This window comes from Pollachius pollachius, assembly GCF_949987615.1.
Source record: "Pollachius pollachius genome assembly, chromosome: 1".
Taxonomy (NCBI): domain Eukaryota; kingdom Metazoa; phylum Chordata; class Actinopteri; order Gadiformes; family Gadidae; genus Pollachius; species Pollachius pollachius.
This window is the reverse complement of record NC_136934.1, coordinates 20,270,572-20,295,893: the sequence shown is the minus strand read 5'-3', so window position 1 is coordinate 20,295,893 and position 25,322 is coordinate 20,270,572. Positions and strand designations below refer to the sequence as shown.

At 45.2% G+C, this 25,322-nt stretch overlaps 2 protein-coding genes across 10 annotated transcripts in view; both read right to left on the bottom strand.

The window, feature by feature from the left end:
* Positions 1–9,150, bottom strand: part of ep400 (E1A binding protein p400) — a 46,650-nt gene extending 37,500 nt beyond the window's left edge. For 6 of the 8 annotated variants that reach the window (XM_079741730.1, XM_079741731.1, XM_079741732.1 and 3 more), the window contains exons 1-6: positions 8,994–9,150; positions 5,243–6,585; positions 5,015–5,116; positions 4,824–4,899; positions 2,245–2,639; positions 1,855–2,151 (exon numbers count right to left, since the gene is read on the bottom strand). In XM_079741730.1, the coding sequence (XP_079597856.1) occupies positions 1,855–2,151; positions 2,245–2,639; positions 4,824–4,899; positions 5,015–5,116; positions 5,243–6,553 (2,181 nt within the window). In that variant the 5' untranslated portion in view covers positions 6,554–6,585; positions 8,994–9,150. The remainder of the gene's footprint in view (positions 1–1,854; positions 2,152–2,244; positions 2,640–4,823; positions 4,900–5,014; positions 5,117–5,242; positions 6,586–8,993) is intronic. The other 2 variants (XM_079741735.1, XM_079741734.1) reach the window with 2 other exon arrangements.
* A 352-nt stretch (positions 9,151–9,502) lies between these two features.
* Positions 9,503–24,874, bottom strand: ulk1a (unc-51 like autophagy activating kinase 1a). 2 transcript variants are annotated; one of them, XM_079734250.1, is made up of 27 exons: positions 24,472–24,874; positions 24,295–24,387; positions 24,163–24,204; positions 22,486–22,518; positions 22,361–22,397; positions 19,431–19,604; positions 19,047–19,120; positions 18,846–18,947; positions 17,940–17,998; positions 16,191–16,273; positions 16,049–16,099; positions 15,857–15,957; positions 15,221–15,389; positions 14,967–15,024; positions 14,833–14,877; positions 14,499–14,624; positions 14,104–14,249; positions 13,616–13,740; positions 13,232–13,329; positions 12,888–13,027; positions 12,595–12,705; positions 11,842–11,993; positions 11,433–11,608; positions 11,185–11,303; positions 10,919–11,076; positions 10,560–10,695; positions 9,503–10,337 (listed from the first exon to the last, which is right to left on the bottom strand). In XM_079734250.1, exons 1-27 carry the CDS (start codon positions 24,559–24,561, stop codon positions 10,273–10,275), a joined length of 2,763 nt encoding a protein of 920 aa, XP_079590376.1. In that variant the 5' UTR covers positions 24,562–24,874; the 3' UTR covers positions 9,503–10,272. The 2 variants fall into 2 exon arrangements, with proteins under 2 accessions (XP_079590376.1, XP_079590377.1); XM_079734251.1 differs by lacking the exon at positions 24,472–24,874 and having other exon boundaries at positions 24,288–24,339.
* Between the last annotated feature and the right edge of the window lie 448 nt (positions 24,875–25,322).

Here is a 25,322-nt window from a genome sequence, read left to right as displayed (position 1 = left end):
TGAATCAGATCCCCTGCAGTGGTGGAAGACCCATGAGGAAATGTTTCCAAACCTGAAAAATGTGGCGAAAAACTATCTGTGTGTGCCCGCCAGTTCCCCATCGGTACCAGTGGGAATATAGTTACATGCCACCGGGCAGCTCTCAAGCCAGACGCCGTTGATAGGCTTGTGTTTTTTGCACAAAACCTCTAGATAACCTGTTGGTACTGACTGGTTGTCACAAACACACAGAACACAATCATTTTAGTTTGCCGTTTTTGACCAGACCTTTTGTTTGACGTCATGCACAAAAAGTGCATTTTAACTTACGTTGATTTGAAAAGTGCACACACAAAGAGTGCACTTTAATTTATGTTTCGAAATGTGATGGGGTTTCTGCACTTTTTCCATTGAGCTGTTTTTGTTACGGGTCATTGAGCTTGAACTCTATAGAAATAGGCTACAGTATGTAGGCCTACATCTACACGTGGCATTATTTATTTTCATTTACCAGCTGCTAAAAGCTTATGTGCATTTTGCAATTGCCTTGAATAAAAACTGTTTTGTTAAATTTAACTTCGTTGTGATTTACCCCTTTTGCACACAAGTTTAAAATTGTTCTAATAGAAACCTCTAATGAATACAGTATAAATAAGAATGTTTAATGCAGACATATGTTGCAGGGACTACTAGAATCATCATACTGGTGTGACTATGCATCAAAGGGTTAAATCAAGCATTTTTAAGTGCTTTAGAGGAAATGTCAAAATATCGAGATATATATCGTGTATCGCGATATAGCAAAATAATATCGCGATATCATTTAGAGGCCATATCGCCCAGCCCTAGTCTAGTCTTATATTATACATATTATGAAAACAATACTTTTCCTGGGATTTGGGGTGTTGTTTTGGGTCTCTGGGGCTCCCACACGCATACAAACTTTGAAAAAAGTCTGTACATGATTTTTTGAGTGAGATATGCATTTCTGAAAGTACCCTAGCTTCAGTTACCAAACGAGCGAGTCAGTTTCGGCGCCCCCTCCTACATAGGAAGGAGGCACAGTTGAATATTACCTCCTACTTCCCCACTCCCCTCCAATCAGAGCATAGCTAAGATTTTGTGGACCAGCGGACGAGCAGCTCCGGCGGGGGGGAACTCTGCGGAAGCCTGGCGGCTCAGCTTCGGGATTACACTCCCTTTCTCTGCCGGACTGCCGCCGAGCTCCCCCCGCCGGAGCTGGAGCTTCGGCGGCAGTCCGGAGGAGGAGACATGGAGGAGAAAGGGATTGTACTCCCGGAGCTGAGCTGCCGGACTGCCGCCGAAGCTTCGACGGCAGTTCAGCTACCGGAGTAAACCCGCTGGAGCAGCCGGAAAGCTTCGGCAGCAGTTCAGCTCTCGGAGTACACCGCCGGAGCTGCCGCCAAACTTTTGGCTGTGATATTAGATATAATATTATATAAATGCCCATATATAATATTATTATTATATTATATAGATATAGAGCTCCAGGAGTCCACAAACGGCAACAATCCCTTCTCCTCCATGCTGTGGTTCAGTCTGACAGCTCATTTGTCAATGGGCAGCTGCTCATTTGCATTAAAGCTACAGACACCAGAAACAGCGCATTCTGAAGGGATGGAAACAGAGGGGAATAGCAGTAGACAAGATTTTTTTTCCTAAATGATATTTCCAGCCAACAGCTTCAAAAACATGTTTTCTGGAACTCAAATACCATGTTTACTTTTTGGGAAAACACCATAATATGTCTCCTTTAAGTGAATGCTTTTCTGTTTTTTCTGCACACACAACACGTGCTTTGCATGTGATTTCGACAGTACTGTAGTACATTACCAACGATAGCCGCCAACGTACCAGTTTGGCCTGCTCCACCTGCTTATCCTGGGAGCCCTCCTGGCAGGACTGCATGCCAGGGCTCTGGCCAAAGCCCCCCAGCTTCACTGCCGAGGTGCCGTTGGTCCCGGCCAGCTTGGACTGCGTGCCGGGATTGACCGCGGAGGCCTGCGGACGGAGTGGACCAGCAGTGTGTGGGGAAGCCACAGAGTTGGTGGTGGCGAGGGCGGGGGACATGGAGGACATAGGCAGGGTGCTGCTCGCGATCCTCTGTACCGGCTGGGCGCCATCGGTGGCGGGGCGGCTCAGAGCCACCGTCTGAGAGGGACGAGACACAACTTTAGTTAGAACGGCTGCAAAAACGAGATGAGAAGAAGCAGTAGTGAAATGTATGCCTTCGAGGGAACTGACCACTTGACCCGACTGTAGCATGACCTGGCCCTGCTGCTGAGCCTGGAGCTGAAGGTGGAGGCCGGGCTGCAATTGTTGCTGCTGGAGCTGGGCCTGGAGCTGGGCATGGGGGTTGACTGCGGCCAGGAGCTGCCCGGCCGCATGCACCTTCACCTGGGCCTGGAGCTGACCCCCGGCCTGGGACAAGCTGTCCAGCAGCTGGGGCTGCTGGGAGAGGGTCATGGGCAGGCCCGCCATGGGCATGGCGCCCTGGGGAAGCCTGCCTGGCAGCTGTGGGGGAGGGGTGTGCAGGCTGGCGGCGTTCTGCACCGGAGGGCCCTTGGATGGGTCGTACTGCTGCGGGTTGGGTTTCTGCCCTGCAATGTGGACCGACTGTGGGTTTGGGGGCATTCCGCCTAGGTGACAGCAAACCAAATCATAAGGAGGAAGAGAAACAGACACAGAGGGAGGTGTGGAAAGTGGGACGAAAAGAAGGATTAAAAGGGACAAGGTATAATCATTATGGTTAGTGTTTTAGAGGATCCTGGTCAAATAAGTACAGGGCAATGTATTTCTGGCTTACCGTTGAATACGTATATTGGGACTTTTTTTTAGGGGCTCAAACATGATCATTTTATAAGAGACCAGAAGTTGTCTGGTTACTCTGTATGTTAAGAGGGTGTGTTGGCTTCAGCTCTAACTGCTGCTCAGAACCTTGCCTTAATGAGCTACACATACTGTATGAAACACCAGCGGAACTAGCTCCCACTGACGGGAAAGAGTGGAAACTAATGGAAATCATACAGCAAAATGATTACAGAAGAAATGAAAATCAATGTGATCTTCTACATGTCACCCAAATAAAACTTTACTTTAGTTAATGCAAATCATTGCATTTTCTTCCAATGTCAAGAAAAATGTGGCTAAAAACATCAAGAGAGCTATCATGCAGTAGGAGGATTTTCAAGAGGTTTGAGAGAATACAGAGAGGAGAGAGCAGTTTTAAAAAGGAAAATGAAACAAATCTAGAAGGAAAAAAAGAACAGATAAGGGAAGGGAAAACAGGAGAGCTAGAGAGCAGACACAGAAACACTATGTCGGCATGCAAGAAGCAATGTCATACTAGCGGCAGACGAGGCCTGGCGGGGCCCTCGCAGCGACGGAGGACCGCCACACAGCAACACGAAGCACACAGGTGAGCAAGACACACGTCGGGGGGTTGGGTGGGGGAGGGGTAAGGGTCTCGGCAGACGACAGCAGGCCTGAGCGGAGCTGTGCACACTGAAGCAGCACCTGCCTTACCTCCCTGCCAGTCAACAAACACCACCTGGCCTAGACGACTGCACCACTCGGGCCCTGATGCCACCGCACCGCTGCGGGCAACACCAGGCAAGACTCGCGGTCGCACAAAGGATTAAATACCACTGCTGTGGGGGACTGCCCGCCTAGTTAGGTGGTTAGAAAGGAGCCGAGTCAGAACAAAATGCCATGAGGTTAAACGTGGCGACACGAAAACAACATGAGTGTGAGGTGGACAACAAGAAAAAACAACCACAGAGAAATCAAAAGGACAGTAATCCTGGGGATGTGACGGGTGAAGACTGGAGGTTGAAATGATGTCGGATCCATGTGGAGAAGGAATATGAATGACGAATGAGAGCGCAGGTAGGACGAAGGGAAGTAATCGAATGAGCGTGTCCCTGGCGGGAGGGCAAAGCGTCGATTTAGTTTTCTCCGTTTTGCCACTTTGTGATGGGCCGTAAAAATGAGCTGAAAAGCCCTCGGCATGACAGAGAGATGTACAAATACAAACTCAAGAACACAAGATGAGGACAGATGTAGACGGATGATCGATATTGAAAGAAACACAAAAAAGGAAAATCATAAGACATGGCATCTTCCCATCGAGTGGCTACTCTTCTTCAGACGTGAACTGTCTTCTTGCCCATTTGTGCTGATAGATAGAGCTGGTGCTGGGAGGGCTAAGCCTTAACTTGTGGCCTTCTGGGGAACTCCAGTGGATGGAAGAGAAGAAGATCGGTTTGTTGATGCTGCCTGGAGGGATCGTTTTGGTTTTGTTTTTTTTTGGAGACGATGCACGTCGGCACTCAAGTGTTTCTTGTTGTGGAACGCTCAGACCGGGCTACATCCAGCAGCATCGAACAGAACACAGAGGGGCCCGAGAGTGGCACTCCTACCTTGCGCAGTCGGCATAAGCTGCTGGAGCGGAACGCCCGCTGATCCTAAAGGAGATACACCAGGATGCTGGAAAATCAGCCCATGGCGACCAACTTCCATCCGGGATCTCTTAGCCTGATCTGGGATTCAAAACACACAATACCCTCATAACCCGAAAACTACACAAAAGCAACTCGGCACAGAGTGATGACCGTCAGCCCGTGCAGGTCACCTCTCCTTCCTTCCCGGGTTAGGTTAAGACGCCTCTACATAGAGCACTAGTAGAGGAGGCCAAATGTCTAAAAGCAGAAGCAATTAGAAGGGAGAAAAGAAACAAAACAAAAAGAAAAAGAAAGCGAACAGGGGGTGGGGTAAACAAAGCAACATAGGAGACACAGGAGTCTGCTGTCTGCTTGCCCTACCTGATTGGACCATAGCCTGCTGCCTCTTAAAGGCATCCATGTCGCCTGGGTTGGAGCCACCTGGCCCTGCGTGAGCCTGCAAAGGACACAGTGAGGGACCTTATAAATAAAAACAACTTGAGATTGATCAATGTAAACCAACAGGTTCAAATTCTGTCAAAGGCTGTCAAGACAAGAATTGCAGCCGTTACCTGAAACTGGGTGGGAAAAGCTGCAGAGACATTTGCTGGAAGCTGTGTTGCTATGGCAACTGGTGTTACTGCCTGACCATCTTTCCCAGTTCCAACCTTCACCTGAAAGAACCCCAGTTTAAAGTGGCCTTACATCCAGTAATATAACATACATAATATATTACAACCAAATAATTGGAAACAATAAGATTCAACCTTCTCCCCATTGATTAAACACCACTTAAATACCTCATCATTAATGACCTCAGATTGTTCTTCGTCCTCTTCCTCATCCTCAAGGTCCAAGTCGTTCTGCCTCAAGTACGTGTAGAGCGGAACACAGGGCTTCTTCTTGAAGGCCAGGTAGTCCATCATGTTCCCCTGGAGGTGCTGAAGGAAGAACAGCTCTATCAGGTACTCTTTGAAGACTTCCTTCAGGCTCTCCATCTTCTTGCTGTGGTGCTCAAGGCACTGTTTCCTCAAGTGGGCGACCTCCGGGTTGGAGGGGGCGATCTCCTCTAGCTTCTTGGGTGTCTGCTTCTTCAGGCCCATGGTCACACTGGTGGTGGGGGTGAGTGACTGGTTGGGGAGGCCTTGAGTAGGACTGATGAGGGCTGGGCTGGAGGTGGGAATGGAGGACGGCACGGTGAACGACCCTGTGCCCGGTGCCCCCATACCTGTGACCATACTTTGTGCATTCTTCTCAAATAATGGCCGTGCCAACTGGCCTTGGATAATGCTGCTGATCTGCGGTGGCAGGTTGGAGGTGGTGATGTGGCCGGGGCTACCCAGGTTGGGGAGAGCGGTGCCAGTGGCCACCGGGCTTTGAGGTCCATGGTGGTGGATGGTGCCTCCGGTCTGAGAGTGGGGCTGGGAAAGCCGCCGCTCCCTGATGCTTCCCGGTGCCCCCGGGGACGCCAGTTGAACCTGTCCGGTAGTGGCCGATGTTATCTGGGCAATTCCTGTCCCATCCTGGTAAACAAAGTGGCTGCTCGCAGGAGGACTTCCCAAGCGGACCAACATACCAGCATCGACGAACCTCGTCGGGCTCTGTCCACACACCCCCAGCGCTGTGGTGGGGGCCCCAGGCCGTGCTATTCCCTGCAGAGGGACAGGGCTGTGCTGCGTGGGGCTCTGGGGCTGGATGGGTTGGGGCAGGGGGGAAGTTACCTGTATGTAGGACGGGGCATGCTCAAACCTCCACTGCTGCGTAGCATGCTGGAAGCCCGGTGAGGCTGGGTTCTGGATGGGGAGCGGGGTCAGGGTTATCTGCTGGTTACCAGCCACCATCTGACCCATGTTCTGTAAGGTGATGTTCATGTTCTGGCCCGTGACGGGGCTGCGGCTCATGATGATCTGGTAGTTGGGGGACTGGGGCGCTGAGGGGCTGGCTGCAGAAGTGAACGTGGTCACAGGGGATTGAGGGTGGTTGATTGCAGCTTGCTGCTGGGTAACAGCCGCCGTGGTGGGCTGCTGCTGCTCTTCTGCTTCGGTCCCGCTGACGGACTTGGCTCTCTGGAGCTGGCGTTGCACATTTTGTTGTCCACTTCCATGGTGCATTGCGCAACACTTTTACTGTGACTACTTGCGATCTATGGAGAAACATGGAATAGGTGATTGTTATGGTCAGGAACAGTGATGATGATAACCACCAGTGCCGATGTTTTACATTGCCTGGGTGGGGACTGACAAAACAAGACATGGTCAACCATGATTTTCCCATGTTTTGTTTTATTGATGCAATGCTTGATTTTACCCAACCAATAATTTACATTAATTTAACAGGCATGATTAGACTGTGAGTTAATTCAAACACCTTTTAAGAATAACCTAAAACTCTAAAGATTTGTGTACTTTGAATTAGTAATGCGCAATATAAACGATATAAACGATAAAAAAAAATGGCCTACGATAGAGATTATAATTCTATCGCGATAATGAATGTTGATGACGCAAAATACAATGTTTAATTTTTGGTTTGGTGCGGTTCCTTTTCACATTGCAATTTTCGCAACAGTGCCAGAATTTGTCAACAAAACTGTTGTGTGTGCAAAGAACGTTAAATCATTGGACAAAAAGGTCTGGGGCGGGGTAAAGCGTTAAAGAAAAAGGGGGGGGGGAAGCACCGGTGAAAGTAAACAATCATGGATATCCAGCGTGATATACATTGATCTGCGGACTGGTCCAACTCCTTCTCCCTCATCCTGACTCGGAATGTGTTAAATGCATCGGCATTTTTAAGTTATGTTTTACATCATACTTTTTACTTGCTTTTGTCGGACCGTCGGGTGGTGGCTCAACATGGAGCAAAGAGGAGACGGAATGTCTTTTGGATATCGGACCCAAATATCCAAAAGACGTTCCGTCTCCTCTTTGCTCCATGTTGAGCAACGTCTCAGAGACCACCTCTCCGGCTGTGTCAACCTTCTTTTGATCGATAAAAAATATCACGTAATCGACAAAAATCTTAACAATCAATGATCGATCATCAATTAATCATGCCCATCCCTAATTGTCAGTACATTGTCTGTTCCTTATCTAGAAAGACACCCGTTTTTCCTGTTCTCTGCAGACTTAAACTAAGTGTAGTGCCTTTTAGAATGGTTTGCACTAAAGGAAAGAAACCCAATGCTAATTTTATTTATCTGCAACATTATGTTGTATGATTACAGTGTTTCACAATAAATGTTCTCGAAATGACATAATATATTTCTCTTTTTTTTAAATACATTTAGCAGTTTGGCTTTCCTTAGGGTCTATGTAACCTGTTCTGAATTTGTTCAGATTTTATATCGTGATATATATCGTTATCGCAAGAGGCTGCAATGTATATCGCAATATGGATTTTAGGCCATATCGCCCATCTCTACTTTGAATTATCTTTATTGTGGTCTGTGTGAATAAAATACCAACTAAGTAAAGATCACATATCATTACCATGTTGTCCATGTACAATAATATTATCTCACATCTTAAGGTAGGTCAATAAAAATGTATTAATTCTCAAACACACAAACTAAACAGAGCTGTCAAGAAACAGGATGTCCATACACCCGCACTGATATTTGTATTATACAAAGAAATGTAGAAGGGAGAAATCATGGAAAAAGCTAACACCCCCTTGATCAAGACAAAATAACTAAATTCGTGGGGGACCTTAATTTGGAATCGTTTTGTCGATGTTGTCCTTCAGGTATAGTACACATCAATTGTAAATTGTGGAAAAATTAAAAAAAACACACTCTGGGCCGGTATATGCTTGATTCTTCCGAAATACATTTTGAAACCTAAATATTATAATTAAATCAGTATTTCAGGAAGCCTGACGTTACTGTTATTGGATAAATGTGCCCACATAAGATACAATCATTACAATTTATTGTAATTAATCGAATGACCATCAATTTATGAACCCAATAATACGCTCCATGTCATATTGTTAATATTAACCCAATACATTACAACTGAGGAAATAGTTGTTAATACTTAATAAACACAAGATAAGTGTTTATGTAGACAGGAGCCATGGCTTTGTCTAGGGACTGAAAACGAACATTTCGATCAAACACGACTTCAACATCGTCCAGCCAGCAAGTAATTACTCACGCTGTTAGAAATAAAGATTACAATCGTATCAAGCCATAATAGTAATCAAACTGACACCAGATTGGTCTTTAGTGGACAGTATAGACGAGACGGGATCCAATTTGAACGATCTTTGTTTACGACGTTCAGGCTCAGGACTCTGCACAATATTGAGCCGCTGTATTTTATTAAGCAGGTATACATGTACACAAAGAGTTCACGAGTCTTTAAATGGATGAACTAAAAACATAGGGTCTATCCTGACACCCGACGGACACGTATATTATATTATGTGTCATATCCAGAATAATACCCCAACTAGAAACGGGTAGCATGCTAGCTAGCATTGCTAGCTTGTTCATGCTAACCGCCCACCTCTGAATGCTTATTTGTTTAACAACATGAGGTAACTTACTGCGAATTGAGCTTTACAATCGTCTTTACCAATCCCAAGTCATGTTTGCGAAAATCTCAAGCTATGACTAAAGATTGTAACGCTAAAATAAAATATCGATATTGCTAATGACAATGTTGTGAGCTTATCTCATTCAGAAACATGGCGATGGCGGCCACCTTTCTCTGACCCGGAAGTGGTCCTTTAGAGAGGAACCTCAGGACGCTGTCTAATGTGAATTAAACAAAAAATAAACAAATAGGTTGTGGTTAGTGAACACTAGGATTAAATAATGAAACAAAAGATAAACAGCGAACAGTTCTCAGTGTTAATGGGTGGATTATATCAGTACGAAAGTTCTGACAAAGTTATTTTGTATTGAGCAATAAGTTATCTGTTGCTGTTTCCACCATTTATTTTGAAATTAGAAAAAAAAATGGAAAACAGATCTGAGGTGTATTTCGTTTAATGACATTATACATATTCTTATGTATCCAAATTATACATTAATTGGACAAATGGCAGCAAAGATGTAGATATTTTTTATGTCGAAAAGGTCATTCATAAAACACACAACACAAACATATTCAAAAACACTCCAACACCAATTTCCATGCATTGTTATAACACAACATTTCAATTAATTTAACAGAAAGTTATTTAAAGACTGACAAGTTTGCCAAAATACAGCATTACTTGCATTGTAATAAAAGCCAAGCCTAATAGTTCTCAGAACCTTGCAGATGAACAAATACATGTTTTTACACTTTCATCTTCCTATTGCATCTTATCACTCGTGATAGAAAGAAACATAAACCAATCAAGCACTGTATTAGTAGCTTGGCTACACATTGGCAATATTTGGTCTTTAAATCAATCAGACTCTTATTTGCTTGTAGATCAATACAGTACTTTATAAAGTTCAATACACACAAAACCAACCACTGTTTAAGGCATTTTTCAAGTAATAAAACAAATCATTAAAACACATTGCTGGCTGTAATTATTCTCTGTGCAAAATGTTGAACAAAAACAAACAACATATTTAAGCCGGAAAAAAATCGGTCAGCCCAGAGCATTTACAAAGGGAACATAACACTTTGCGTCTCTGTAGATGTGCCAAAACAGTCATTTTCAAGATGCCCACCAGTCAGGCTGGGCGCTAATGGACGAGCTGAAGTTTCAGTGGTCGTTTCCCCTGTGTGCGGGACATCAAAGTGCTTTTGTGTGTCAACAGTCTGGTGCTCATCTGCCTCTTAGCCAGATGGGTGACGGAAGAACGAAGGCTTTGTTGTCACCACTAAAGATAGCTAGCATGCTGTAAGCTGTGGAGAGAAGCAAGACGTCGCTCGATGCACTGCTTACCTGAAGAAGCAAGACAGAGAGAGAGAGAAACACACACACAGAGGCAGAGAGAGCGACAGAAATAGAGACAGAGACAAAAATAATGATTCAATATTGCATGGATCAGAATAGAAGTATCACTAAAACAACCATATGCAACTTCTGTATAACAACAACACATTTTTTTTAACAACTCAAGCATCTGGTTGCTCGGCGTTTAGTCTTGGAAAATAAAGCATTTACATTTGTCAACGCTCTCAGCGTCGCGTTTCTCCGTGACAACACGGGACAGGCCCTCCATCAGCAGGAGGCCCTTATGGTACCGCTGGATGGAGGCTGTGCTACAGTGGAACATCTCATCCAGGGCCGCGGACTGCACCTGGATACCATAGAAACGTATAGGCACACACACACACACACACACACACACACACACACACACACACACACACACACACACACACACACACACACACACACACACACACACAATAATTATAATGTAATATATGCCCTTTGGTGGGCACCTTAACCTTATCCAAAGTCTTACAATACTGTGAGTGCCGCTACCGGCTGAGCCAGTCATTGGATTGGAGCCTTACCATTTGCACTGCGTGGTTGTAAATAAGTTTCTCTGCTACGATGCCATTGAAGCGGTCCATCAGTCTCTGCTTGTCCTGCAGAAAGCTCTGCAGCCGGTCGTTGAGCGAGCGGCAATGCGTCACGCAGGCCTTGTACAACTCGTTCAGCTTTCTGATCACTGCACAAGAGAGACATCCTCAGTGACCATTCTTACAACCTGCATCTTACACCCAATCGCTGAACTCAAAGTGTGGTGAACCGGCACGTCAGAGAACGCTGCTCTTACGCTGCTTCACTGTGACAGAAGGCAGTAGGCGGCCTCCTTTGATGTCCTCTTTAGCGGAGCGCAGCGCGGAGGACAGGAACTCCTCACACTTCATATACAACAGCAGCTGCTCTGCGTGGCTGTAGGACATCCAAGAGGGGAAAGGCCAAACCATACACGATCAAAAACAACATGTGGTGTGTGTACATTTTGCGTGTGCCTAGTTTTGTCAGGCCAGGCTGTACACAGAAGGGGGTCTGTACACTGACCTCCACTCTCTGCTGAGGAGACTGATCTGATCCGTCACCAGGCTTTGCTGCAGGAAGGATACATCAGGGCTGCTGCTGGCCTCCAGGACTTGGTCTTTGGAGAACGCCACCTCCATGACACAGTGGACAAAGGCCAGTGTGAAGCGGAGCTCCATTAGAGCATTTGTATGTGCCTGCTGTGGTTGTAGGGGTTAGAAAGATCATAGTCAGCACTTAAAACACCCTAAGAAGCTTCTTCTATAATCTTTTATATTTGATCTCCTTTTATTATACTACTCTTTATTTCCCATCTTGGATCAAAATAATCCTCTTATCTCATCATAATTTATGAGCCCCATCGACCCATGGCTTCAACAGATCCACAATGAATCCCAAACTCCACTGATGGTCTGTTTATATGTGTACACACCTCCATAAGCGTGTCGTCTGGGAGCTCAGGAGGGTGGAAATCCAGGGTGCTCTGTGGGACCCCGTCCATGACCTCAACGTCACTTTCTCGGCGGGCTCTCCTGTGAAGATGGCTGCCGAAGAGCCAGGCTGTACTCATGAAGCTGGGGCTTTCTGGAGTGGAGAATACAGATAGGATCAGTCCAACCCGTGCACTCTTTAACAGAAATGATTCAGAGAAGCAATACCTTAATTTTAAGTGTTTTAAGGGCAGAGACACAGAGAAAAGGGCAATTAAAAAAAAAGTTGGTAGATTACTCAAACAAAGGTTTATCTATTTATATATTTTAGAGAAGTGTTCATGTTATTTAGATGGATACATCAAACATAAGGTAAATCCAGCATTTGACATGGAGTTTGAATATAATTATTGATCTCAAACCCCCTTAAAAACAAATTACTATTCCTCCTATATTAATCTAACAATAACCACTTCCATAATGAAAATGTGTGTCGTTAATGCCGGGGGTTACTGTTTTTCATCAGATATTTTTTCATCAGAAAGAAAAAGGTTAATAAATACATTTATTAGATCACTATTGGTCAAAGGAAATTTACTTGTGATCATTGTGCTGCCTTATCTTTGAAATAAGTGAAAATATCGGCTCCAGACATTTAATGACATCAAAACAGTTGACGTGGAAATGTGGAACAGTATAATCATAGTAATAATAGTATTAATTGTGAGCCATCAAGCTGTGTTGAAGAACTGTACCAGAGAAAATCCGAGGAGGGGTGTTTCCTATGGATGGAGAGTCAGCAAACGCGACAACCGCAGGACTGACTGACAGCCCTCCTGCAGTTCTGGGACACCCACTAGGAGAGGCTGTGGGACAGGGAAACCTTGAGGGTTGAATGATCACAGGTGGCCAAAAATTTGACCTGGCCTGACTTACTTTACAAACACAGAGACCTCTTGCCAAGACTCACATTATCCCATATAGGATTACTTAACTAATCGACTCCCTTGAGAAGCCAATACATTTCTCAAACCCCTCATGCGTCTACCTGCAACAGCCTGATCCCTGGTCCCTGCTATGTCAACGCTCTTCTCAGAAAGCGGGCTGTCGTGAAGCTCTCCCTGCAGGAGCTGCGTTCCAAAGGCAGCCTTCAGCAGCATATCAGATATCCTGCCTGTACTCCATGACCTGGGCACCCAAAACAACTCCATGACTAATCAGACAACAATGTTTATGCTGTAATGATGAATCAAACAACAGCATTTGCATAACACCGCGGGACAGAGATTGAGGCGATTATTAAATACAACAACAACTAATTAATTCATTGCTTGATTCAAAAAACAGCCTCTAATTCAGTGCTGGTTGGAGTTGCATGAAGGATTGTCTTACCGTTTTAAGGGGCTGTTGCTGTTCTCCTTCGGCCATACTGGCTTGTTCTGAGGGGTGGAAGAGGGGCCATGGGTTGGCAGGTTCAGAGCCGTCCTTACCTGGTTTGTAATGGATAGTGGTGCATGTATTGGATAATTGTTAACGCAAATGAAATCAGGCAAAGTCTATCATTATCCACACGATAAATATAAAAATATACAAACAAAAAGTGAATCTGACATGTGGGATAGGTCAACAACGATACAGGTCAACATTGGGAAATCCAGGGGGAGAAGGTTCAACTTTTTAACTGAAATATCTGATAAAATATCTTAAATATTATCTTTGATTCTTTTCAACGATAACCGTAACATTTGATTTAACATCACATCATTCAAAGCCCACCTTGAGGCTCTGGGGGGCCGCCGTGTTGATATCCCTGCAGGGGAGGCTGTGCTGGGGTCTGGGGTCAGCTGGCGTCCTTGAGCTCAGAGGGCCGGCCTGCTCTGGGGTCCCGGGGGAGCACCCTACTACAAAAGGGACAAGACACAGACAGAGGGTTCAGAAAGACCAGTATCAGGACCTTCCTGTCCACTGCAGGGAGCAGACCAGATGCTACTTGGGGGGGCTATTGTAATTGAGCCAACATGCTGTATTGAAGTACAGCAGAATGGATGAAAGACAAAGCTTAAATATTTATCATTTGTTGACGCCTAGCCTTAATGCTGTAATATGAGAGTCAATGACTGCAAAGTGGACATATGTTATGCCTTATATGCAATAGCAGATTAACCTTTCAAAAACCAGCAGGCTCTTTAACAGCCAAACTGAGGGAAAGCTCTCCTAAACGACATTGATCGGTGAAGTGGGGAACAGTGGTGGTTGCCAGCTACCTTGTGTAGAAAAGCAACCAGGTGGAGCGGCTCCAGCCTGGAGCAGCGGGGAGGAGGACAGTGGGGAGCCTCGACATGGCTGAGCCCCACCAGACCTGCACTCTCCTGTGGAGAGTCTGCTGCTGCCCCCAGCACAGAGCATAGCCCTGAAACAAACACACACACTTCCAGTTACATCCCTGTTGAGATAAGGCAACAACGTCTGACTCTTAAGGATGTTTGAGAGTTGGACGATGCTTCCTCTCACAGCCCATAGATGAACACAAGGCTCCTAAAGAGTTAAATTGGTATGGCTTCTAGCATGCAGTCGGTTGCCAGAGGAATGTTACCAGGGTACTAGAAAAGACTTCCGAAAAATTCCCCAAAAACTTGTGTACGTTGTGGGTAGTTTATACCTCGTGGATCCATGTAGGCCAGCAGGCTGTAGGTTTTGCTCCATGCGCTGGTAGTTGTGGATCTGAGTGGGGACGGGAACGGCCACTGACTGCTGGTAGTTGCTGCAGTTAAATCCCACAGTCCTGCTACACACAGAGAGAGAGAACCGAGAGGCAAGAGTGAGGAGATACAGGATAGAGAAATGTACGAGAGGAAAAAAAATTGCATTTGTTTTACCACATTTTTCAAAGGTTACCGAATTAGAATATGTACAGCTCATCCCGTGAGCATAAAATCTTTACACCACTCCTACCAGATTAATCTTAAACATCCATCCATCTATCATAGTTTTACCTGGTGGGTTTAGCTGGAGACTGTGACGACGTAGAGGGGGAAGTCCTGTTAAAAAATGAAAATATAATAAATAATGAAATCCATACATCCTAATATTACTATATTATAAGTATGTCTACTTGAATATGACCTACCCCGTGTATATGAGGCAGCCCTCATAGGGGGAACCATCTCCCACTTCAGTGGATTCACCTAGGAAGGTAAAGGCACCGAGTGAAGTTTAATATGCAACAACTGAGAACACACTGTATATAGTCATGTATCATCCAATTGTATAGCACTCATTGAAACACAGTACTTTAACATTTGAGACACAGAAGACTAACATGTAGGCAAACGCTGAAACAAGGTCACTACGATGTTTGCTTGTACAGAAATCCTTTCTTACTGGGAAACTGGGCCGGCACCATAACATAGTCCTCCCCGTAGGATGAGTCGTCCTTCCTGCCCTGGAGGGGGGCCGCCTTGGGCCGAGGGTGGTCCACTGCCCTGTGGGCCGGGGGGCGGTGCTTGTTCCGGGTTTTGTGCTGAGGTGGAGTCATCTCCTCATCGGAATGCTGAAGAGCAGCAGGAGAACGAGGGAAGAGGAACACTTGGTGAATAGGCCAATGAAGTTAACAGGGGGCGATAAAACATTATGCTAAGTTGAAGTATCAACATTTGACCAGATTGAAGGTTATTTTTACAGACACCATCTTTCATTCAGGGCATTTAGCTGACGCTTTTATCCAAAGTGACTTACAATAAGTACATTTGTTAGATGAAAGAGAAACAACAATATATCGCTGTCTGTACAGTAAGAATGTTCATTGAAGTGCCAAGCACTAACAATCGCAAGGTTAACCCATTCCCTGTATACAACAAAGATAGCTAGGATAAGATGCTACAGGATGCTAAGTACTATTTTAAAGTCCAAGGACATACAACATACAATAAGTGCATAAGACGGGTGTTGGGGGGTTAAGGGGGGAGGCTATGCCGAGTCTAGGTGAACTCTGAACCACACATACATACACACACTTACATATTGAGGGGAGGGCTGGTTGGAGATGGAGGAGCCGCTGGAAGAGCTAGCTGAACCAGACCCAAAGCTGGGGTAGGATGGGATCATGGGAACCGGAGAAGCTAAAAGGAGACAGAACCTGTTATGGATCTGAACGGCAGCGGCTGCCTCAGAGTCCCCTTATTCCATGCGTTAATCTCGGGGCCTACACACATTTCTTTGGAGTTGGACTTGACTCCAGGAAGGGGTGGCTGAAGAACTCGTCTGTGGGGAGAAGATGTTGGGAATACGTCAGGGTGAGGAGTGTTGAAACGTGACTCTGTGATTAGGAGGAGTGGCGTCTCAGGGGGCTTACCGAAGGTCATTCGATCCTTGTGGTTCCTCTGCAGGAGGCCGAGCAGCAGATGGCGGAGGTGGACGGAGGTCTCCCGTGGGATGCTGAGGTGAAACAAGCAGACTTTCTTCTTAGCTCATCCCTTTAACAATGTTAATATTCAACGCAAACACGAAAAACCTGCTGAGAAATGGATGCCGTGGTTTTGCCGACTCCAACTGTTATTACAGCCATGCTTCATGCTTTTAGGAGGCTTACAGGGAAGTCAGATAAAGGTCACGAGGGGCAGGTGGGGAGGTTAGGCATCTTGCGCATGGAGGCTTACAGACGATGGGATCAAACCCAGTATCTTTTGGCTGGAAGTCGAAAACTCAATACACTTTACTAGGCTAAGCATTTATTTAGAATCAATTTGTAAAGGTACTTAGAATCACTACATGCACAAGTATGTATTGTAAAGCTATGGAGCATATACAAGTATGTGGTGTAATGCTATGGAGCATACACAAGAGAAACTAGCAACAAAGGGGATCATGTTCTTCTAATTCTTCTAAGGGCGCCAGTCTGCCAAGAGAGTTGGCAAGCTGGGATGTGGCACCGCTGGAGCAGCCAGGGATTAGCGAGGCGTCTTGCTCAGGATCAGCCTAGCAGCAGGTATGTCCTGCAGTGGCTGAATCAGCTGGCTCGACAGTACAGGAAAGAACCAAACCAGGAGGGATCTAACAACTATCGAGGGCATCCTGAAAAACACAGCGGTTCAGCTCTAGGTATGAATACATATATGGTAACCATCTGGCGTGTTTTTCTGCTGACTCCAGTCTCTTGCTAGTGTGCACTATGTTTAAGATTTCAAGTATATTATTAAACCCTGCTGAGGATTTAGACAATTTCAGAAAAAAATCATTTTCTGCATATTTTTGGTTTATTGAGAAAAAAATCGATGAGAATGACGCATAAGAGATTTATTACCATCCCATCACACCTATAACGGGTGCTGTGTGTGTGTTCCTATGCCATCTGTTTATGTCTGTGCTAAGCTATGTGGGTCAGGTGGAAAGTGATCGCAGCTCAGAGAAGTTAAAAATAGAACAACAAGAAAACCACAACCTTCATGACCTCACCGAGCGCGTGCGCGCACACACACACACACACACACACACACACACACACACACACACACACACACACACACACACACACACACACACACACACACATCAAAGGCTTCATTTTTGCAACAGATGACCCTGGTTGCGAGCAAAGCCCGTGGGAACAGAGCCCACATGTACACATCAGCCCTGGACACGTTCCAAGTCTGTGCTAGGAAAACATCAAAGCTGAGGCATACTCATCTAATAATCTATCCAAGTGTCAACAGGAAATACCTCAGGCTACACTAAGTGAACAGTGCAGTCTATGCAATCAGCTTTCACTGGAAGACAATGAGAAAGTCGTGCAGTCCACCACACTGTAGCAGTAGTGTAGTACTATACTCTCTGGGTCTGGCTCAGGAACCAACAACAGAAACGCAGCCAACTACAGTCAGTCAATCAGTGTCAGCATCCCGGGGATTGATGTTGTCTCGTGTGCGTCCATGGGGCGCTTTATGAGTTGTCCATGCACGTGGTTGCCGTTAAGTGACAGAAGACCCATGCGATGTGAGCACACGTTGGGGGGAGTTGGCATGGCCACACCTAAGAGCAGGGACAGATGTAGGGGTGCCTGCGCCCGGGAAAACACTAACGTGGCCGGGACCCCGGAGGTACTGACCTGGGGAGCAGATTCCCGTTGCTTTCGTAGAAGAGCCGGAGCTCCTGGGGGGTGCTGGCCTGCACACACATACACACACACACACACACAGACACACACACACACACACACACACACACGCACACACACACACGATCAATGTGGCATAGAAGTATGCTAAGCCAAATGAAACTGCGAGTGTGCTCGCTCGGTAATAGTATCCAGAACTCTGTGTCATTCTCAGCGAAAGTGTCTTCAAGGAAACCACGCCACGAATACACCCAGCATCAACAAAGACATTGCACAATCCAATAACTCACTACTGTTTACATCTCTCAGCTTGACAATCAATAAGTAAAACATTACAAATTAACAATTTAACAAGGCATAGGATAGTTAGCATGAAGCTATCCTGTATCATAAACGAGGTGACATTTTGTATTCTTTTCCCTAGCAGTCATAACAGGTTGTGAAACCATGTTTGTGCTGGGTCCAAAGAAATGGCCTGCAGCCATTTCCGCATACTGTAAACAAGGCCTCTTTCCTAACAAGCATCAGGTGGTTCCCGCTCAGTTAGCTGCGCAGATCAGTCACAAATTAAGACGTATGATGTTTACTGGTTAACAGGAATATACTTGCATATTTTGCTTTCTGATTTGAATCAACAGAGAGACAATGTGTGAAGCCAATATTAAAACACACAGCTTGGCCATGTACAGGCTACAATAATAAATAAAATAACAGGTGTGTGAATGAATGAGTGAGTGAGTGAGTGAGTGAGTGAGTGAGTGAGTGAGTGAGTGAGTGAGTGAGTGAGTGAGTGAGTGAGTGAGTGAGTGAGTGAGTGAGTGAGTGAGTGAGTGAGTGAGTGAGTGAGTGATTGAATGAGTGAATGAGTGAGTGTGTGTGTGTGTGTGTGTGTCTCACGTAGAAGGGTGCTTTCCCAGTCAGACACTGGTACACTACTGTGCCGATGCTCCAGAGGTCAGCTTTGGCATCGTAGTTCTGGGACATGATAACCTCCGGGGCCTGAGGGCAGACAAACATAGATTACAGCCCAAGAACAGGGGGTCCATATAGGCACATTCTATGTCCAAGAAACCTGGGCTAAAGGGCTCTGATCCTCACCATGTACATGGGGGAGCCACACAGCGTGGCTGCCATCGTGTTAGTCTGGAGATGGCGAGCAAACCCAAAGTCAGCTGTACAGAGAGAGAAGACAGAGGAGGTAAGGTGATTGAGTGAGTGAGAGTGTGTAACACAGTCACAGCAAGTGCCGAAAGACAGCGGATCAATTGACAAAGCTCCTTTGTGGTCACTTAATGTCCTCGCAATTTCCCCAACCCCATTTCCAGAAAGCACATAAAAAAAGTAAAGACCCTCTCTCCTCACCCCCAAGAGAGCCTCTGCCTCCGTCTCTCTCTCTCTCGCATTGGGATGTTTGTGTACATTTATTCTGTAGTTGGCCAAATGTGACGTCAATAAAAAGTTTAAAAAATTTGCCTCCCTCACCAATTTTGAGGCAGGTGTTGCTGGGGCTGATGCGGCGACCGGGTGGGGAGCAGAGCAGGATGTTCTGGGGCTTCAGGTCCCGGTGGATGATGCCTCTGCTCTGCAGGATCTTCATAGCCCTGGAGATCTGCTGCAGGAACACGCGGATGGTGTCCTCGCTCAGGGTACGCCGAGCTGCCATGAAACACAACACACAGGAGGACGATGAAGGGATGGAGCCAACAACTTTCTCAAAACTTTGAATGCGGCAAAACAAGCACATAGGTTCATGGTACATTGGAATGTGAATATAATACTTGCATGGCAATCAGGATGCCATGTCTTCTTCCCACGTCACAATTTCCTGATTTGCATCTTCACCTCAAACTTGGGCTGGGTGATTTGGCCTAAAAATAAAATCTCTGATTTTTTAAAACCAAACTGATTATCATCAATTTTTTTCTCTGAATGAAAATATATATTTATATATTTTTTTATTTTGGACTTTAGTTGAAGATTAACAATGATTAGCAAAAGTAAAATTTGGTTGCCAAAGACTTTGGCCAAACTCTAAACACCCACTTTTTTTTCAAGAATCGATTTTCTTTTTAAAAAATAGATAATTGACCATAAATTCGAATTGCGATTCAAAATCGATTAATCGCCCAGCTCTACCTCAAACCGAATGACAATTCATGTAAATAACTAATAATAAGAGACTAATAAATGTTTAAATAATAAATAATAAATGTTTATAGGAACCAGAAACACCACCTGTTGATAGGTAAAATAGCCAGCCTTCAGCCTCATCTTGTCCAGTATGTGTGTGTGTGTGTGTCTCTGTCTGTCTGTCTGTCTGGCCGTCAACAGGTGCACATCAGAGACACTTAACTGCTTTAACAACATGTGCTCGTTTTGGGCAGTAGCCTACATCCAAGATGGTGGAAGACGAAGGGAAACAAATGTAGGAGGGGGAGAAGAAGAGCTCACTTCTTAAACGTGATTGAAGATTAGCACATGTTACCGTTTCAGCTGGGGGAAAAGGGTGTCTCACACACACACACACACACACACACACACACACACACACACACACACACACACACACGTCATGTTATGTAAGCCTGTGTGTCTATGACTGCCGTTTTCCTTCCTCTGAAGGGCAGGAGATAAGGGAGTGACAGATGGGGGGATTGTTAAACTTTTTCCGAGCATGGCCCCTGAGCTGTAAATAGCACCGTGGGCCTTCTGGCACGGACGCAATCGGTGGGCATGCTCCCAGAGACCTGCTAGAATAAAGACCTGAATTAGACAGTGTTTGAATATAGAACCACCAACGCCAGTGTGGCGGCTTGGACTTGGAGATCTGTTTTGTTGGGCCTCATTGTCATCCTGGTAGAGGGGGTCATATGGAGGCATTGGGAGGACATTTCCAACCAGGATGTATTTAGTTTTCATGAAACACTGCTGTCATACCACGGCTGTATGACTTTGAAAGATTAGTGTATGTATATATATATATATATATATATATATATATATATATATATATATATATATACAGGGGGGGGGGGGGGTATATTAACATGTGACTGCATACAAATGTGTCCACAGACATGTTGACTAATGTATGATAGTAGTAGTAGTAGTAGTAGTATCTGTGGCATTCAGTAGGCCAATGCTGTGGTAAAGTGTGTAAAGTATGACCAAGTGTTTCTTTCTGTTCAATAGATAGAACTTTATCAATCCCCTGTAGGCGAAATTTGTTAATGTTTGTCCCTATAAAACAATAATGGTAAAAAAATAAATACAAAACATGACGGTAACTAAGTAAGTCAAACCGTCCAATCTGAAGGCTCTACTTAACCACTCCCCCTACTCACTTTCACCAATGCAAAGCGAACAATACTGAGTAGGGGAGGGCGTAGCCTAACTCGTTTGTGAACGACCCAGAGCAGGGGGGCCCAAATTCTTCCCAGTGGAGGGCCAAAATGTAATCGTGGGGAGGCTCGTGGGCCAAAATTTAAATTTTTCAGTATGTTTAGTCAAATATGTGGGAGGCGGCTGAACAGGATAGGAGCTCAACAGCGCCACCCTACCATCAATGAATCACAATGTTATTCTAGGGTCAGGAATGGAAGTGCACCAATAAATAATATTCAATGAGAGCGAGCGCAGATTCCGAGCGCTGATGGCGGAAAACAATAATATATACAGTGGGTAAGGCGCGAGCCAAATAAAAATCGGTCCCAAATTGGGCAGCCTTGACCCAGAGAAACGCAACGCAAATTCAATGCGAACAATGTATTAGGCTTCAATAAAATCCCGGACGATTTTGAAATTCCGCCACACATTTTTTAAAAGTGTCTCAAAAAGAGTCCAGGCAAAAGAGGGCGTCTGGTTACCCTACGGGACACCCATTTGATTCCTACCTGTTCCACTGTTAAATAGCGGCCCAAATTGGTGGGCGCTATCCTGGTAATTTCTCTGCGTGAGAAATACGAAGTGTGGCGTGTGAGCGTGTGCATGGGTTGAAATGCGTGTGTCTCACGCCGAATGCGTGAGACTTGAGAGCCCTGATATATATATGCATACATTGTACACTATATAACACTAATTGATTGTCTGCAAGTCTACATGTTTACACAAGGGATTAACTTTCTTGTAACAATGTGTAGCATCCCACCAACGACTCACCGGCCTCACACGTGTTGACTTAACACTCAGGAAAACACCCGACTTTAGGTTGTTATTACGATGCTGTGAACGGAGGAGTGTCTGTCCGGATTAGTGTCTGTCAGGAGGAGTGTCTGAGGAGTGTCTGTCAGGAGGAGTGTCGGTCCGGAGCAGGGTTTGGTGTGTAGCCCCCCCCCTCCCCCCACACACCGCTACGGTCGGAGTGCAGGTGTCAAGGACAGAGCTCACCATGGGGTTAAATGTAGGAAACTCACCATGGAGGTATTCAGCCAGGTCGCCTCCGTTGCAGTACTGCAGGACAACAGAAAACAAGTCTGTGTTAAAGCAAGAATCCAGCACACTCACTGTACAGTTAACGTTCATTTTGATTGTGGCTTACCTCCATGACGAGATAAACACATCCTCCAATCTCCTGTTGGGGAAAATAAACTTTTTAATTGTTACAGAGATATATTGAACACACTTCTACAAGCTATGACCCTATACAGATATATAGAAGGTAGTGTAGGGTTATTGGTAGTGCAGACAAAATTGCTTTACCCAGAGGCCTGTGTAACAGATCCACTATCTATCTTTTCTTCTGTCAACACCGGAGGACATGACATGTTACACTAACTAAACCCTCGGACCGGAGCTTCTCCCACCTGGCCCCCCGCCATGACTCACAACGGGATGAGAGGGGGGAGAAACCGAATATTGAATTTGATTTAAGAAACGGGCAGTTTGATGACAGGTGAAAGACTGAGTCACAAATACTGGGATTAATGAGTTATTCACCTTCATGCTTTATCAACATGCATCAATTGAGCCTAATACAGGGAAAGTCTTTCATATAGCTATACCCGGGCAGGTGTTACATCCCCCACATTGTGGTACAACAATTGAGGCCTATGTCATTTGGGAAGCTGTTGTCTCAGCAGCCTGGTGTGAGCTACACAGGGCCATCTCTTTTGATATAGCTGACAAAGAGGATCAAATGGCTTATTACAGTGGATCCACTAAGAGTTGTGAGAACTAGGGTTGCCGCGGTATACGGTATTACCGGTGTTAAAAAAGTTTTTTTTTGTTTTTTTATATAATATGTAAATAGTTGTGGCAATTGGGCTTGCAGCCTGCGCACAACACGAGCATGCCAGTCGCCGCCATCTTTAGGCCTATTTCATTAAAAAAAAAAAAAAAAGTTCTGCAGTTTGGCTTTGCACTGTTTAATTGTTGATGTGTTTTTTCATTAAAAAAAAAATACACAAACCTAATAGATACCTAGAGATAATAGGCTACCTAATAAACCGTTGGAACACACAATACCGGTAACCATAGCAACACCGGTAAACAAACCCCGCGAAGCCCAGTCCCTACGAGAGCTCCCCGCGCTACGGCCATCCGAGGCGCAAAGAGCTTTTGGCCGTGATATTATATATACAATTATATTATACTATTATATATAGAACGTTATAAGACGCTGTCACCGATAATTGGCGCGCTGCCAGACGCTGTCACCGCGTGTGAGAGGAGAGTTGACGGAGAAGATGGCGGTTGACCTAGTTTCAAAGTTTATACCGTTTATGATCGGTAATACGGGTGTTGACACGAGTGTATTACTCGGTGTGAAAATGTCCATACCGCGGCAACCCTAGTGAGAACCGGCACACAGACATACAGCTGTTTCGAGACATATACTGTCTGGAGCTGTCCCGCCTTCTGATAGGCCAACATGTCCTGCATTTCCCTGTGGATACAAAGTACTCCTCTGCTCTTTCTCTAAGCCCAATTTGCGTGTGTTTGGAATACCAATGTAGTACGTGTGTAAACTTTTACAATGTTGAAGAGGAATCTTTTTAAATAAATCCCACATGGACAAGATTTCACATGAAAACTACAACAACCAGGGAGCCAGCTCTCTCCTCTACACGTGCTGATGATGACGCGCAATGTTTTCGCACATGTCATCATAGAGCCCGCTTGTGTTTGCGTCCCCACTGAATAACACACGGATGTCTGGTACGGGGAAACGGGATACACTCAAGTGTGGTTCAAGGAAAAGTGAATCCAACCCTACCTGATAGTCGAGTAGACCGACGATGTTTTCATGTTTGAGTTCCTTGAAGAGAGGGAGAGAGAGAGACTGTCAGCATTGGGAATACAACCATAACGCACATTTTAATGAGGTGATCAACGTCATACCTCATACCTTCAGGATCTTAATTTCTTTCCCGAGGAGGACTTGGGATTTGGCCAGATTCTTCTTGTTGATGCACTTTATTGCAACTTCACAATCGCGCTTCTTCAAAAGAAAACCATAATGTTACAAACAACAGCAAACAGCCAGTATGAACACCAGCTGATGAGATGAAAACAAGTGAAGTACCTCTTTATGTCTCCCTTTGAACACCACAGCGAACGCACCGTGACCGATAAGGTCCTTCCTGCTGAACTCGAAGCTTCCCACAGTCTCCATGGATCAAAGAAGTACGGAAACTGTTCCACACGATCAGGACTTACAGGAGATCTTCTCGTTCACAATCATGTCCATGTCATCCATTTAACCTGAAAGATGTATTAATCAGAACTAAATCCAGATCGTATAATGAAGCGCGTTGGGGTGACGCGTATGCTCGGTGCGCAGGCGAGAAAGACGAATTATGTCAACTAAATATGTCTGCCAACTTCTTTTACCTCTGACTGGACCTCATATCTAAAATCCCCTGAAAATAATTCCTGTATCCCTGATTTGGATGATGTCTCAGCAGAAAACCACTCAACAAAGGGCATACTCGTTATCCAGCTTTACTGTCTTAACTTTGTAGGACGGCTGCCGCTGTAGTTATTCATATCAGAGCGCGCATGCGCACTGGAGGCAGACAACACTCGCCTCTCTTTGGTTTCGTAGGCCTACTGGCTGTCATCATTTCTGCAACTAAGTCGTATAAGCAGCTAGGGTGTTTAGAGGCACAACAAATCTGCAGGATGTTGAGGGATTTAGGTGTACCCATCCCATTCGTCAACTCCTCGTTCTCCAAAAACCGACCCCTTCTTCTCTTTTATATTTCAATATTTATTTTAATGATTACATTTCATATATGTTTTAGTATGATATATAAACATCAATTATATATTTTTTTTCCAAATAATGTACCTTTACTTTATTCACACACACACACACACACACACACACACACACACACACACACACACACACACACACACACACACACACAC